The following is a 17,324-nucleotide window of genomic DNA, read 5'->3' as shown; positions in this document are numbered from 1 at the left end:
AAATGAGAATAGTTTTTCATAGTAATTTATGCTCAGTCAGTGGCCATGCCCCTGTAAGCACAGACATTACACGGCGTCATGGAACGCCCCCTTTTCGACAAAAGTATAAAACCCACTTCCGACAAAAGTTACATTAGACCAGAAAGCATGAAGCGGTAGCCACATGTTGAAATTTAAATCTCTACAAACCAAAGAGACGGACGGTGTGAACTGGACGTCACGAATGTTAAGATATTAGAGACCAATAGATTGCTACAGAAGGAACAAATCCTAGACGATCTTTTACCAGTCTGCAGCTGAAAATGTGCGGATATCTAGGACGAGGATACCAATACAGGGCTAAGATTGAATCATACTACACTGGCTCCGACGCTCGTCTTATGTGGCAGGGCTTGCAAACTATTACAGACTACAAAGGGAAGCACAGCCGCGAGCTGCCCAGTGACACAAGCCTACCAGATGAGCTAAATCACTTCTATGCTCGCTTCGAGGCAAGCAACACTGAGGCATGCATGAGACCATCAGCTGTTCCGGACGACTGTGTGATCACGCTCTCCGTAACCGACGTGAGTAAGACCTTTAAACAGGTCAATATTCACAAGGCTGCGGGGCCAGACGGATTACCAGGACGTGTGCTCCGGGTATGCGCTGACCAACTGGCAGGTGTCTTCACTGACATTTTTAACATGTCCCTGATTGAGTCTGTAATACCAACATGTTTCAACCAGACCACCATAGTCCCTGTGCCCAAGAACACAAAGGCAACCTGCCTAAATGACTACAGACCCGTAGCACTCACGTCCGTAGCCATGAAGTGCTTTGAAAGGTTGGTAATGGCTCACATCAACACCATTATCCCAGAAACCCTAGACCCACTCCAATTTGCATACCGCACAAACAGATCCACAGATGCAATCTCTATTGCACTCCACACTGCCCTTTCCCAACTGGACAAAAGGAACACTTATGTGAGAACGCTATTAATTGACTACAGCTCAGCGTTCAACACCATAGTGCCCTCAAAGCTCATCACTAAGCTAAGGATCCTGGGACTATACACCTCCCTCTGCAACTGGATTCTGGACTTCCTGACGGGCCGCCCCCAGGTGGTGAGGGTAGGTAACAACACATCCGCCACGCTGATCCTCAACACTGGAGCTCCCTAGGGGTGCGTGCTCAGTCCCTTCCTGTACTCCCTGTTCACCCACGACTGCATGGCCAGGCACGACTCCAACACCATCATTACGTTTGCAGACGACACAACAGTGGTAGGCCTGATCACCGACAACGACGAGACAGCCTATAGGGAGGAGGTCAGAGACCTGGCCGAGTGGTGCCAGAATAACAACCTATCCCTCAACGTAACCAAGACTAAGGAGATGATTGTGGACTACAGGAAAAGGAGGACCGAGCACGCCCCCATTCTCATCGATGGGGCTGTAGTGGAGCAGGTTGAGAGCTTCAAGTTCCTTGGTATCCACATCAACAGCAAACTAGAATGGTCCAAACGTACGGCCCAGTACATCACTGGGGCTAAGCTGCCTGCCATCCAGGACCTCTACACCAGGCGGTGTCAGAGGAAGGCCCTAATAATTGTCAAAGACCCCAGCCACCCCAGTCATAGACTGTTCTCTCTACTACCGCATGGCAAGCGGTACCGGAGTGCCAAGTCTAGGACAAAAAGGCTTCTCAACAGTTTTTACCCCCAAGCCATAAGACTCCTGAACAGGTAATCAAATGGCTACCCAAACTATTTGCATTGTGTGCCCCCCCCAACCCCTCTTTTTACGCTGCTGCTACTCTCTGTATATAATACCTCAATTGGGCCGACCAACCAGTGCTCCCGCACATTGGCTAACCGGGCTATCTGCATTGTGTCCCACCACCCGCCAACCCCTCTTTAACGCTACTGCTACTCTCTGTTCATCATATATGCATAGTCACTTTAGCCATGTCTACATGTACATACTACCTCAATCAGCCTGACTAACCCGTGTCTGCATGTAGCCTCGCCTGTCTTTTTACTGTTGTTTTATTTCTTTACTTATCTATTGTTCACCTAACACCTTTTTTGCACTATTGGTTAGAGCCTGTAAGTAAACGTTGTATTCGGCGCACGTGACAAATAAACTTTGATTTGATTTCATTTGAAAGTACCTGTAATTACTAACATTTATTTGACTACTGTATTTAATAATTGTGAGATGAAATGGATGTGTGTACTGTGTCTGTGTTTTTGTGTTTACACAGCAGACTCTGCGAAGCGTGTGTGTGTGTGTGTGTGTGTGTGTGTGTGTGTGTGTGTGTGTGTGTGAGTGTGTGTGTGTGTGTATGCGTTCCAACTGCCAAGAGTGTTGTATTTACCTTTGCTCTATGCTTGCTTTTACACCAAACCAATTACACCAGACATTTACCGCTCCACTGAGGCTGAAGCCAGTCAGCCACATTACATAAACACATTAGATGGTGTAATACATGTGGAGCGGTGCTGTGTAGTGAATGTGCAGCACTGCCCTCCAATAATAATATCTTCAGTCCAGCCATTTACTGGTCTGTTAGCACGCTAACCACTTCCTGGTCTGTTCGCACGCTAACCACTTCCTGGTCTGTTAGCACGCTAACCACTTACTGGTCTGTTAGCACGCTAACCACTTCCTGGTCTGTTAGCACGCTAACCACTTCCTGGTCTGTTCGCACGCTAACCACTTACTGGTCTGTTCGCACGCTAACCACTTACTGGTCTGTTCGCACGCTAACCACTTCCTGGTCTGTTCGCACGCTAACCACTTACTGGTCTGTTCGCACGCTAACCACTTACTGGTCTGTTCGCACGCTAACCCCTTACTGGTCTGTTCGCACGCTAACCACTTACTGGTCTGTTCGCACGCTAACCACTTACTGGTCTGTTAGCACGCTAACCACTTCCTGGTCTGTTCGCACGCTAACCACTTCCTGGTCTGTTAGCACGCTAACCCCTTACTGGTCTGTTAGCACGCTAACCCCTTACTGGTCTGTTAGCACGCTAACCCCTTACTGGTCTGTTAGCACGCTAACCCCTTACTGGTCTGTTAGCAGGCAAAGCCCTGTTCCCACACACATACAGACACACACCCTCGCTATTCCCCCATAAACTGGCTGACCAGGTGTCAAGGTCAAGAGATTGTGTGCGGTTAGGAATGTGACAAATGGAACATTTTGATTAATGTTTAAACAGCCATTTTTTTCTGTTAAAACGAAGTTAAAATGAAGTTAAAAAGGTTATATCTACCGCAGTCATATACCCTTGAAAGCGCCTCGGCTACGGCATGTCTGTCTGGAAGGGTACACTACGGCTTTTAAATGCCGACACGAAACCTTCTCTGGAGAAAATTCCGAAGCGCAACTAAACGGGCATTTTACTTGTCTGTAAAGGAATGCCGCTTCTGCAGCGGGACTAACGTCCATCAATAGGCGACCAGAACTGTCAATCAAATAATCTAGAGACCACTCTCTCCTAAGAAAGTACTTTAAAGTTTGTTAAATACCGTGACTTACCAAGACGTTTACTAGAAAGAAAACATCTTCTGCCAGGAATCGACTCCTAAGGTTCAGGATTTTTGGAACGGAGAAGGCTGATTAGTTGAAGTACTTCCGAAAACAAACACATGCATCTTTCATAGCGAGCAAAGCGAAGGACGGAAAGAGAAGGAAGGGACACAGTAGAAGGCAGGTCGGCCACCAGGCAGACGTATTTCGCAATTTTTGGCGTGCAATGTCTCGCAACTTGTGTAAAACAGGGCCTATCAAAGAATAGTCTAGAAAATCAAAAACATCAACAGGCTAGGATATTCTACATGCAATAGACCGAAGACTGAACGCACTCTCGCATTATTAGCTAAGAGAAAGAGCAGGCCGGCCAGCTGCACTGTGATTTTAATATTGTGTAAAAAAATAAAATAAAAAAATAAAAAATAAGTTTTCCCATAAGGGATTTTCTTAACGTTAAGGATCCTAACTTCATTTTAACGTTTTGTATACAATAACTAGTGTGTAGTGAGAGCAGAGAGAGAGAGAGTTGCTCTCTAGGGAACAATGCACATACTGTTCAGTGATGTGTGTGTACCATTCCTATTGTGAGTGTAAAATGTAGAGGTATGTATCGTGTGTGCGGATTTTTTTTGTGTGTGTGTGTGTGTGTGTGTGTGCCATGTGGAGTGTTTCGCACACTTGTGTTTTTTCACACCTGTGGACAGTGTGTGTGTCACATGGCCATAGTGAGTGTTGGGTGAACAGAGTGATGCTGTGTGTGATGAATGTATCCAGGGTCGTGGAAGGGCAGGTCGAGAGAGTGAAATGGAGGAGAGAGGAGAGGGATAGGACCAGCCCCGGGCAGATTGCATAAAAAATTCAGCCTGTGATTTATCAGCACAACGCTTGGTAGCTCCTGCACAAAAGATGGCCTCGTTTTATTGTGGTTTTAACAACCTTTCAAATTACCACACACGCAGGGCAGGCACACACACACACACACACACACACACACACACACACACACGGCTGGAAAGCCGGATCCTTTTCCCAATTACTTAGTCTCAGCGAATGGGGTCATTCAACCACTATAAATCTGGTATAGAGAGAGACAATGAGAGATCCAGTATACTGTACACACACACACACACACACACACACACACACACACACACACACACACACACACACACACACACACACACACACAATCAGTAAGTCCTAGCTCTGTTTGAGGTCCTGACAGCAACTGCCATTTTACATACTTCTACCATAAACACTACAATACCCAGCGTGAATTGTTAAGCGCATACCTAATGATAATGTTCCAGAACTACAATACAAAACTAGGATCGATTTGGATCTTTTAAATCATAATGAATAACAGGCGGGACCTAATCCTAGATCACTAATGCTATTCATTCTGTCCTGGCCAGAGCAGTGCTGAGGAGTATAACAAGGTCGCAACACTCTCCCTGAGAAGTCAATACATTTTAGTCATTTAGAGATATAGATGCCAGACGGATTGTGTCTGAGTGTGTGTGTGTGTGTGTGTCTCTGTGTGTGTGTGTGCGTGTGTGTGTGTGTGTGCGTGTGTGTGTGTGTGTGTGTGTGTGTGTGTGTGTGTGTGTACACACAAATTATAAAATCAAATTAAAAAACAATAAGGAAGCAGGGCTCTGTGGTGTAGTGTGGTGTGCTGTGGTGTAGTGTGGTGTGCTGTGGTGTGCTGTGGTGTAGTGTGGTGTGCTGTGGTGTGCTGTGGTGTAGTGTGGTGTGCTGTGGTGTGCTGTGGTGTAGTGTGGTGTGCTGTGGTGTAGTGTGGTGTAGTGTGGTGTGCTGTGGTGTGCTGTGGTGTAGTGTGGTGTAGTGTGGTGTGCTGTGGTGTGCTGTGGTGTAGTGTGGTGTGCTGTGGTGTGGTGTAGTGTGGTGTGCTGTGGTGTGCTGTGGTGTAGTGTGGTGTGCTGTGGTGTGGTGTGCTGTGGTGTGGTGTGTGGTGTGCTGTGGTGTAATGTGGTGTGCTGTGGTGTGCTGTAGTGTGGTGTAATGTGGTGTGCTGTGGTGTGCTGTAGTGTGGTGTAATGTGGTGTGCTGTGGTGTAGTGTGGTGTGCTGTGGTGTGCTGTGGTGTAGTGTGGTGTGCTGTGGTGTGCTGTGGTGTAATGTGGTGTGCTGTGGTGTGGTGTGCTGTGGTGTGCTGTGGTGTGCTGTGGTGTGCTGTGGTGTAATGTGGTGTGCTGTGCTGTGGTGTGCTGTGGTGTGGTGTAGTGTGGTGTGCTGTGGTGTAGTGTGGTGTGCTGTGGTGTGCTGTGGTGTAATGTGGTGTGCTGTGGTGTGGTGTAGTGTGGTGTGCTGTGGTGTGGTGTGGTGTGCTGTGGTGTGGTGTGCTGTGGTGTGGTGTAGTGTGGTGTGCTGTGGTGTGCTGTGGTGTAATGTGGTGTGCTGTGGTGTGGTGTGCTGTGGTGTGCTGTGGTGTGCTGTGGTGTAGTGTGGTGTAGTGTGGTGTGCTGTGGTGTGCTGTGGTGTAGTGTGGTGTGCTGTGGTGTAATGTGGTGTGCTGTGGTGTAGTGTGGTGTGGTGTAATGTGGTGTGCTGTGGTGTGCTGTGGTGTAGTGTGGTGTGCTGTGGTGTAATGTGGTGTGCTGTGGTGTAGTGTGGTGTGCTGTGGTATGTGGTGTGCAATGTGCTGTGGTATGGTATGTGGTGTGCTGTGGTGTAATGTGGTGTGCTGTGGTGTGGTGTAGTGTGGTGTGCTGTGGTGTGCTGTGGTGTAATGTGGTGTGGTGTAGTGTGGTGTGCTGTGGTGTGGTATGTGGTGTGCAATGTGCTGTGGTATGGTATGTGGTGTGGTGTAATGTGGTGTGATGTGATGTGGTGTGCTGTGGTGTAGTGTGGTGTGGTATGTGGTGTGCAATGTGCTGTGGTATGGTATGTGGTGTGCAATGTGCTGTGGTATGGTATGCTGTGGTGTAATGTGGTGTGCTGTGATGTGGTGTGCTGTGGTGTAGCGTGGTGTGGTATGTGGTGTGTGGTATGTGGTGTGCTGTGGTGTAGTGTGGTGTGGTGTAATGTGGTGTGGTATGTGGTGTGTGGTATGTGGTGTGCTGTGGTGTAGTGTGATGTGCTGTGGTATGCTGTAGTGTGGTGTAGTGTGGTGTGCTGTGGTGTAGTGTGATGTGCTGTGGTATGCTGTAGTGTGGTGTAGCGTAGTGTGGTGTGCTGTGGTGTAGTGTGATGTGCTGTGGTATGCTGTAGTGTGGTGTAGCGTAGTGTGGTGTAGTGTGGTGTGCTGTGGTATGCTGTAGTGTGGTGTAGCGTAGTGTGCTGTGGTGTCATGTGCTGTAGTGTGTGGTATGGAGTGGTGTGGAGTAGTGTTTGCTGTGGTGTAGTGTGGTATGTGGTGTGCTGTAGTGTAGTGTGGTGTGCTGTGGTGTCATGTGCTGTGGTGTGGTATGTGCTGTGGTGGTATACAGTATATACCATATACCGGGGTATTTGGGAAAAAACATAGGATGGTTTTTCAATACCATGGAAACTATTTCTTTTTAAAATTATTTTTATAAATTTCAATATTTGTAGCTACTTTTTAAGTAAATGCCTGCAATCAACTTGTGCAATATGTTAGGAGATAGAGAACATTGCGTTCTTTATTTCACCTGTCACAGTAATATTTAGCTTACGGTAGTCCCCAGTCACGTGGTGTTTGTTTACAAGCACACAACGATGAGAGACCAGAGCCTTGTAGTCATGCAGCATGCGCCAGGTGGTCTAAGTATGGTATGGAATTCACAACTAAATGTTTGCAAGCTAGATATCTTATAACTATTAACTTAACTGCCTAACATCTGCTAAATGCTCTGCAGTTGTGCATTTGGTTTGCTAATTTAGTAGCTAGTTCGCTTTCTAGCTAAGTGGTTAGCTTCTTCCAAAATCAAGCATTTGCGAGGTAACAGCAGAGAATCTTTTCCTGGATCAAGAGCCTTGCTGCCTAATATTCCTTTTGTGCGTGCAGAAAATGTGAGTAGCATTTTTTTTGTTACTTTTATACTAATATAGTTTAGGTCAGAAACTGCACAAAATGTTCGCAATGCACTCGTTAGCATTTAGTTAGCATTCTCTATCAGGACTCCTTAGTACATATTAGCATTTTGTTAGCATTCTGCTTAGTGATGTGTTTTGGGCTTTGAATATTAGTACTTTTAAAATAAATACCTGCAGTCAACTTGTGCACTAGGTAATAGATAAAGCAGATCGCGTTCATCATTTTGCCTGTTAGATAATTTGCCTGTTATGAAGTTTACCGGTACTAGAAGTTTTTCCATTATGAAGCTTTTTTTTCTTCTTTTTTTTTAAATTTAACCTTTATTTAACTAGGCAAGTCAGTTAAGAACAAATTATTCTTTACAATGACGGCCTACCGGGGAACAGTGGGTTAACTTTAACTCCAAAAAGTTTTGGGACACTGTAAAAGTCCATAGAGAACAAGAGCACCTCCTCTCAGCTGCCCACTGCACTGAGGCTAGGAAACATGGTCACCACCGATAAATCCATGATAATCGAAAATTTCAATAAGCATTTCTCTACGGCTGGCCATGCTTTCCTCCTGGCTACCCCAACCCCGACCAACATCTCCGCACCCCCCGCAGCTACCTGCCTGAGCCTCCCCAGCTTCTCCTTCACCCAAATCCAGATAGCAGATGTCCTGAAAGAGATGCAAAACCTGGACCTGTACAAATCAGCTGGGCTAGACAATCTGGACCCTCTCTTTCAAAAACTATCCGCCGCCATTGTTGCAACCCCTATTACCAGTCTGTTCAACCTCTTTCGTATTGTCCGAGATCCCTAAAGATTAGGAAGCTGCCGCAGTCATCCCCCTCTCACTCTAGACCCAAACTGTTATAGACCTATATCCATCCTGCGCTGCCTTTCTAAAGTCTTCGAAAGCCAAGTTAATAAACAGATCACTGATCATTTCGAATCCCACTGTACCTTCTCTGCTGTGCAATCCGGTTCCCGAGCTGGTCATGGGTGCACCTCAGCAACGCTCAAGGTACTAAACGATATCATAACCGCCATCGATAAAAGACAGTATTGTGCATTGAGAAACTCAATAGCCTTGGTTTCTCAAATGACTGCCTCGCATGGTTCACCAACTACTCCTCTGATAGAGTTCAGTGTGTCAAATCGGAGGGCCTGTTGTCCGGACCTCTGGCAGTCTCTATGGGGGTACCACAGGGTTCAATTCTCGGGCCGACTCTTTTCTCTATATATATCAACGATGTCGCTCTTGCTGCGGGTGATTCCCTGATCCAACTCTACACAGACGACACAATTCTGTATGTGTCGTCTGTGTTTAACTGTGTTAAATTACCTCCAAACGAGCTTCAATGACATACAACACTCCTTTCGTGGCCTCCAATTGCTCTTAAACGCTAGTAAAACTAAATGCACGCTTTTCAACCGTTCGCTGCCTGCACCCACCCGCCCGACTAGCATCACTACTCTGGACGGTTCTGACCTAGAATACGTGGACAACTACAAATACCTAGGTGTCTGGCTAGACTGTAAACTCTCCTTCCAGACTCATATCAAACATCTCCAATCCAAAATCAAATCTAGAATCGGCTTCCTATTTCGCAAAAAAGCCTCCTTCACTCACGCCGCCCAACTTACCCTAGTAAAACTGACTATCCTACCGATCCTCGACTTTGGCGATGTCATCTACAAAATAGCTTCCAATACTCTACTCAGCAAATTGGATGTAGTCTATCACAGTGCCATCCGTTTTGTTACCAAAGCCCCTTATACCACCCACCACTGCGACCTGTATGCTCTAGTCGGCTGGCCCTCGCTACATATTCGTCGCCAGACCCACTGGCTCCAGGTCATCTATAAGTCTATGCTAGGTAAAGCTCCGCCTTATCTCAGCTCACTGGTCACGATAACAACACCCACCCGTAGCACGCGCTCCAGCAGGTATATCTCACTGGTCATCCCCAAAGCCAACACCTACTTTGGCCGCCTTTCCTTCCAGTTCTCTGCTGCCAGTGACTGGAACGAATTGCAAAAATCGCTGAAGCTGGAGACTTCCATTTCCCTCACTAACTTTAAACATCAGCTATCTGAGCAGCTAACCGATCGCTGCAGCTGTACATAGCCCATCTGTAAATAGCCAACCCAATCTACCTACCTCATCCCCATATTGTTTTTATTTACTTTTCTGCTCTTTTGCACACCAGTTTCACTACTTGCACATCACCATCTGCTAATTTATCACTCCAGTGTTAATGTACTAAACTGTAATTACTTCGCTACTATGGCCTATTTATTGCTTTACCTCCTCATGCCATTTGCACACACTGTATATAGACTTTCTTTTTTTCTATTGTGTTATTGACTGTACGCTTGTTTATTCCATGTGTAACTCTGTGTTGTTGTTTTTGTCGCACTGCTTTGCTTTATCTTGTCCAGGTCGCAGTTGTAAATGAGAACTTGTGCTCAACTAGCCTACCTGGTTAAATAAAGAACTTGTTCTCAACTAGCTTACCTGGTTAAATAAAGAACTTGTTCTCAACTAGCCTACCTGGTTAAATAAAGAACTTGTTCTCAACTAGCCTACCTGGTTAAATAAAGAACTTGTTCTCAACTAGCCTACCTGGTTAAATAAAGAACTTGTTCTCAACTAGCCTACCTGGTTAAATAAAGAACTTGTTCTCAACTAGCCTACCTGGTTAAATAAAGAACTTGTTCTCAACTAGCCTACCTGGTTAAATAAAGAACTTGTTCTCAACTAGCCTACCTGGTTAAATAAAGAACTTGTTCTCAACTAGCCTACCTGGTTAAATAAAGAACTTGTTCTCAACTAGCCTACCTGGTTAAATAAGAACTTGTTCTCAACTAGCTTACCTGGTTAAATAAAGGTGAAATAAAACTGCCTTGTTCAGGGGCAGAATGACAGATTTTTTACCTTGTCAGTTCGGGGATTCGATCTAGCAACCTTTCAGTTACTGGCACAACGCTCTAACCACTAGGCTACCTGCCGCCCCAAAACTGGTTCTAGTTTCCCAAAACAGCGGTTTGAGCCAGTCACGTGTGTTTGTTTACAAAGAAGCAACAAAGAGCAAAATGGGAGCTTCGTGAGGTGAGTCATCTATGCAGCGAACTTAAGTGAGGTGATCAAGTTACACTTGTATGAAATTCACTACTAATGTAGTGCTATATGTACTACATTACAGCTTAATATCTTACGTTAGTTTGCAAGATCAAGCTTCTTGGTAGCAGCATCAGAGACAATCCCATCCTGGATGAAGATAATATTTGTTTTGTTCGTGCTGCATTTTCAGATACTTGCATAACTTTATGAGCTGGGTTGTCTGTCCTAGTAATAAATGTTTTCATGCGATCGTTAGCATTTACCTAGCATCCGCTATGATACATCCTTAGTACTTGTTAGCATTCTGGTAAGTGGCGTTTTTGGGGGTATTTTTTTGTTTAAAAAAAAATATATATAGAGCCCCTTGTGTGCACTACTGGTAATACCGTATATCCTGGGATGGCACAGTATGAAGGTATAGAACTCTGGATACCGCCCAACCCTATTATGTGGTGTGGCGTGGTGTCGTATGTGGTGGGGTTGTGGTTGTGGCTGTGTGTGTGTGTGCGTGCGTGCGTGCGTGCGTACATTTATCAGTGTGTGTGTGTGTTTCCTAAACAGCCTAGCTATGGTGAGCACAGCCCTCATTATCCAGGGTTTTTATGAACGCCCCCTATACACCTCACCCCTCCCCCTCCTCTCCTCCCCCTCCTTCCCCCCTCCCCCTCCTCCCTTTTAATAATTCATGGTGCTGTCTTCGCTCCCCTGGGGCTCAACTTCAGAGTCAGGGGTAAGAACCATTAATCAATCCCTGATCTCTCTCTCTCTCTCTCTCTTCCTCCACTCTCTCTCTCTTCCTCCACCTATCTCTCTCTTCCTCCACCACTCTCTCTCTTCCTCCACCACTCTCTCTCTTCCTCCACCACTCTCTCTCTCTTCCTCCACATATCTCTCTCTCTCTCTCTCTTCCTCCACTCTCCCTCTCTCTCTCTCCCTCCACTCTCTCTCTCTCTTCCTCCACCTATCTCTCTCTCTTCCTCCACCACTCTCTCTTTCTTCCTCCACCTATCTCTCTCTTCCTCTCTCTCTTCCTCCACCACTCACTCTCTCTCTCCCTCTACCACTCACTCTCTCTCTCCCTCTACCACTCACTCTCTCTCTCCCTCTACCACTCACTCTCTCCCTCTACCACTCTCTCTCTCCCTCTACCACTCTCTCTCTCCCTCTACCACTCTCTCTCTCCCTCTACCACTCTCTCTCTCCCTCCACCACTCACTCTCTCTCTCCACCACTCTCTCTTCCTCCACCACTCTCTCTCTTCCTCCACTACTCTCTCTTTCTTCCTCCACCACTCTCCGTCCCTTGTTCTCTTCCTCTCCTTTCTCATTCTCTCTCCCTACCTTGCTCGTTTTCTCCTCTCTTGTTCTCTCCATTTTGCTCTTCCTCTCCTCTATCCAACGTGTTCCTGAAGTCCTCTCTCGCTCACTTCCTCTACTATCTCTATTTCTCCCCTCTCCCCCCATTGATGAACCAAGTCATGGCCCAAGTCTAGGTGCACTGTTGTCTTACTGATCAGAGTAATATTACACACCTCACCATCCACCTACTTCAACTCTGTCTTCACACTGACATTAGTAACACAATCTAGGGACCATCTATGCTGGCCTTTTGCCTCTTTCCAGGCCATTGTTGTAAATAAGACTTTGTTTTCAACTGAACTGCCTAGTAAAATATGTTAAATAAATAACAAATAAAAAGCATCTATGCTGCAGACTTCCCAGGTTGTTATCTACTAAACAAGTATCTCCGCTGAACAATAACTCAATAACTGTATTGAGCTGTATGTCTACTGTAGAAAATAGTCAGCAGCTTTCACTGTCTAACAAAATAGATTAACATATTGATACTCCTCACGCATCATACACATTCTGACAGGAAGCACTTGCACAAGCAGAAACACACGCACGCACGCACGCACGCACGCACGCACGCACGCACGCACGCACGTACACACACACACACACACACACACACACACACACACACACACACACACACACACACACAAACATAAAAACACACATACACACTACTTACCATGCCTGCAGGAGGAGTGGGGGCTCCTTGTTTGTCTCCTTTTGTGACCCGGGTGCGTTGCCGGGTGAGTTTCCGGGTGCGTTGCCGGGTGAGTTTCCGGGTGCGTTGCCGGTGTGGCGATGTGTTATCAGGACAGGTCAGGGATTTCCTCTGCTCTCTGACTCCTCATACGCTCCCCTCTGACTGAGCCCCCCAGACTACAGACCGGACTTCCTCTGTCTCACCTGGAGGGAGAGAGAGAGAGAAATGGAGAGAGAAAGAAGGATGGATGGATGGATAGAGAGAGAGAAAGAGAGAGAGACAGAGAGAGAGAGACAAAGAGAGAGAGACACAGAGAGAGACAGAGAGAGAGAGACAGGGAGACAGAGACAGGGAGACAGGGAGAGAGAGAGAGAGAGAGAGAGAGAGAGAGAGACAGAGAGACAGGGGGGAGAGAGAGAGACAGAGAGAGAGACAAAGAGACAGGGAGAGAGACAGAGACAGAGAGATAGGGAGAGAGAGACAGAGAGAGAGAAAGGAAAATACTGATCAGTCAATGTAACCAGACAATAGTATATTATCTACCAAAACCCTCCTTAATAATGATCCTACAGCTACAATACATGACCGCTCCTCACCCCCTTTCCTACTTTAGTGCACACACACCTCAGCAGGGTTATGGCCTAGTCTTTGTCTGCAGGTAGAGAGAGGAGAATGCATTGCTAAGCTGAAGACGAGACAGTCCAGCCTTATTCATATTTCATGATCTGGGAGGAGAGCTGTGGAAAAACCACTGATGTGAAGCTTGTTTTTATCTGCTGTTATGTACACACACACACACACACACACACACACACACACACACACACACACACACTGACAGTTACACAGACACATTGACAGTTACACAGACATACTGACAGACAGATACACCAACACTTACAGAGACATGCATTTTCAAAAACGGCCTGCTCCAGTTTCTGTGATTTATCTAGCCTAAATGATTCTGCTGCCCACTCGAGCCTAGCCTATCTGTCTGTCAGCTCTCCCTCTCACCTCGTCTCCCTCTCACCTCGTCTCCCTCTCACTTCGTCTGCTCCTCTCACCTCGTCTGCTCCTCTCACCTCGTCTGCTCCTCTCACCTCGTCTCCCTCTCACCTCGTCTCCCTCTCACCTCGTCTGCTCCTCTCACCTCGTCTGCTCCTCTCACCTCGTCTCTCTCACTTCGTCTGCTCCTCTCACCTCGTCTGCTCCTCTCACCTCGTCTGCTCCTCTCACCTCGTCTCCCTCTCACCTCGTCTGCTCCTCTCACCTCGTCTGCTCCTCTCACCTCGTCTGCTCCTCTCACCTCGTCTGCTCCTCTCACCTCGTCTCCCTCTCACTTCGTCTGCTCCTCTCACTTCGTCTGCTCCTCTCACCTCGTCTGCTCCTCTCACCTCGTCTCCCTCTCACCTCGTCTCCCTCTCACCTCGTCTCCCTCTCACCTCGTCTGTTCCTCTCACTTCGTCTGTTCCTCTCACTTCGTCTGTCCCTCTCCTCATCTGCTCCTCTCTACTCGTTTCTCTCTCACCTCGTCTGTTCCTCTCACCTCGTCTCCCTCTCACTTCGTCTGTCCCTCTCCTCGTCTGCTCCTCTCTACTCGTTTCTCTCTCACCTCGTCTGTTCCTCTCACCTCGTCTGTTCCTCTCACCTCGTCTGTTCCTCTCACCTCGTCTGTTCCTCTCACCTCGTCTGTTCCTCTCACCTCGTCTCCCTCTCACCTCGTCTCCCTCTCACCTCGTCTCCCTCTCACCTCGTCTCCCTCTCACCTCGTCTGTTCCTCTCACCTCGTCTCCCTCTCACCGCGTCTGTTCCTCTCACCGCGTCTGTTCCTCTCACCGCGTCTGTTCCTCTCACCTCGTCTGTTCCTCTCACCTCGTCTGTTCCTCTCACCTCGTCTCCCTCTCACCTCGTCTCCCTCTCACCTCGTCTCCCTCTCACCTCGTCTCCCTCTCACCTCGTCTCCCTCTCACCTCGTCTGCTCCTCTCAACTCGTTTCTCTCTCATCTTGTCTGCTCCTCTCACTATGTTAATGGGGGATTTAGCCTGGCAGAATAATAACTCACAATCTTCATTCATCATGTATCACAGATTAACAAGGGGAGTGTCAAACGGTGGAAAGTTTGACGTGTTAAGTCCGGTGGTTGTGGTTTCCCTGGAAAACAATCTCCATTCCCATGGATTAGATCAACTGGGCAGCTATGGGCTGGCAGGTAGAAGAACCAGAGGTGGACAGGACGCAGGCAGGAACACACACACACCAGTGTGTCAGAGGGCACGTACATTCGGGACCTCTCATCCCAAACAGCAGCGGTATAGCTGTGATGTAACCGTACCTCTCCTTGCCTGGCTAAAGTGACAGACTTGCGTCAGCCAGGCTAAACCTCTCCACCCTGTCCTGTATGGAATGCCGTAAAGGTCCCCCGCCTCTCAAAACATACGCATCAAATAAGAGGCTGACACTCTCTCCCTGAACCTGCCGTTGCTGCCCTACCAGAACCTGCCCTCTCTGACTGCAGTGTGACTGACTGGGTGCTATAGACACATCCCAGTAGAGGAGGAGGTACCCCAACCAGCAGTATATCCTCCCAGCTTGCTCTGGTCTCTAGCTGCTCTGACTGCAGTGTGACTGACTGACTTTGAGTAAGTGCTGCTTTGCTATAGATAAAACCACCACATACCACTGCTATGCCAGTGAGGCCACAGGGACACTTGGATTGGGTTTGACAAGAGCCATGTATTTAAATATATGACTCTGGGTTTAACTAGCCACCAGCCACATGCAACGCTACCAATCAACCCCATTATCATGGAACAGAACAGTAAAGCAACACCACACCACCGAGAGCTCTTCTAAAACAACACCACACCACCGAGAGCTCTACTAAAACAACACCACACCACGAGAGCTCTTCTAAAACAACACCACACCACCGAGAGCTCTACTAAAACAACACCACACCACCGAGAGCTCTACTAAAACAACACCACACCACCAAGCTCTACTACAACACCACACCACCAAGCTCTACTACAACAACACCACACCACTGAGAGCTCGACTACAACAACACCACACCACTGAGAGCTCTACTAAAACAACACCACACCACCGAGAGCTCTACTAAAACAACACCACCGAGAGCTCTACTAAAACAACACCACACCACCGAGAGCTCTACTAAAACAACACCACACCACCGAGAGCTCTTCTAAAACAACACCACACCACCGAGAGCTCTACTAAAACAACACCACACCACTGAGAGCTCTACTAAAACACCACCACACCACTGAGAGCTCTACTAAAACAACACCACACCACCGAGAGCTCTACTAAAACAACACCACACCCCCGAGAGCTGTATGGAGGAGCTTTCCAGACTGTCGTTAAGGATTGTTGTAACACAAAACACCATTGGTTTACAGTCACACATGGTGGTTGGTTCCCAAAATGGGAAGTGCAGTTTTCTATCAACGGTAATGGCTCTAGCCTAGTCCCAGGTCTGTTTGTGCTGTATGGCCAACTCCTATGGTCGTTGTGAACAGTCATTGTGACCATAGCAGTTTGCAAGTCAGCACAAACAGATCTGGGTCCAGGCTGGAATGGCTATAATTTGGGAAAAATCTCAGTGTTTACGTTCAACCCAGAGTGATACTGGGCAGATATGCCATGTCACAGTCTCACAACAGGAAGTGACCTTCCCCTCTCAGGAACCATTATGCAAAACCAAACCAGGATGTAAACTAGTCTGCAAGTCAACAACAACGGGGGATGAGAGATGTGTGTGGTAACAACTTTCAGTTGAGAATGGAGAGGTTGGGTATCACCTTGCCTGTTCATTTGAAACACAGTGAACCAGTATTCATAAAGGGAAATGGAGTTATATAAAGAACAGAAGTTGCCAAACAGGAAACCTACGAGTTTGGCAAAACACCAAATCATCTGGAGAGAGAGTGAGACGTTGTAACCAGTATGATGACATTTCTACATTTCAGAGAGGAAGTGACTTTGCAGCGACACAAGACTGGGCCTCATATTCACTCCTGTGGAAACTGTGATTGAAAGAGAGAGCGCACTGACAATTTTCCCCCAAGTCAGATGCAAAATATTTAGACTCCAGCTACCCTTCGTCTAGTCAGCAATGAGAGCAGAGCTGTACACCACTGTGACAGAGTCCTGCCTGCCTTTAATTGTGATACAAATTGCAGAAAGCTCCAGTGTGTGTGTGTGTGTCTTCCTTTGAATGTGATACAAATGGCTCTCTTGCAGCATTGAGCCCCATGCAGTCTGTCCTGTCCTCCGCTGCCAGTAGTGAACTCATTAGCCCTACAGAGGGGAAGAACTGGGCCTGACAGGCACTTAACCATGGAAATGACTCCACCAAGATGAAAACCACACAGCAAAGAGCCAGCAGCATGTAGCTAGCCTCTCTATCTGACAAGAGAACAAGTCACATTGTGGTATTGACTCCCTTTCTCCTGTTTGCTCCTTCTAATTGTTTTGTTTCTTACAGACATACACGCATACACCTACTGTAAACACACACACACTCCCTTGATTGGTCTAGTTTCCAGGGTGTTTAGCCTGGTTAGATCAAGCCACTAGA

The 17,324-nt window shown here is 47.2% G+C and overlaps 1 protein-coding gene across 1 annotated transcript in view; it reads right to left on the bottom strand.

Annotated features, from left to right (window-relative positions):
• The window catches only part of LOC120044907 (spermatid perinuclear RNA-binding protein-like), a 189,124-nt gene that overhangs the window by 60,868 nt on the left and 110,932 nt on the right, over positions 1-17,324 (bottom strand). The window contains exon 3 of the mRNA XM_038989638.1: positions 12,697-12,920. Coding sequence (XP_038845566.1) covers positions 12,697-12,699 — 3 coding nt within the window. The 5' untranslated portion in view covers positions 12,700-12,920. The remainder of the gene's footprint in view (positions 1-12,696; positions 12,921-17,324) is intronic.

This window comes from Salvelinus namaycush, chromosome 3 (assembly GCF_016432855.1).
Source record: "Salvelinus namaycush isolate Seneca chromosome 3, SaNama_1.0, whole genome shotgun sequence".
NCBI lineage: Eukaryota > Metazoa > Chordata > Actinopteri > Salmoniformes > Salmonidae > Salvelinus > Salvelinus namaycush.
Note: the sequence above shows the minus strand (reverse complement) of the source record. Positions and strands in the feature narration are given on the sequence as shown.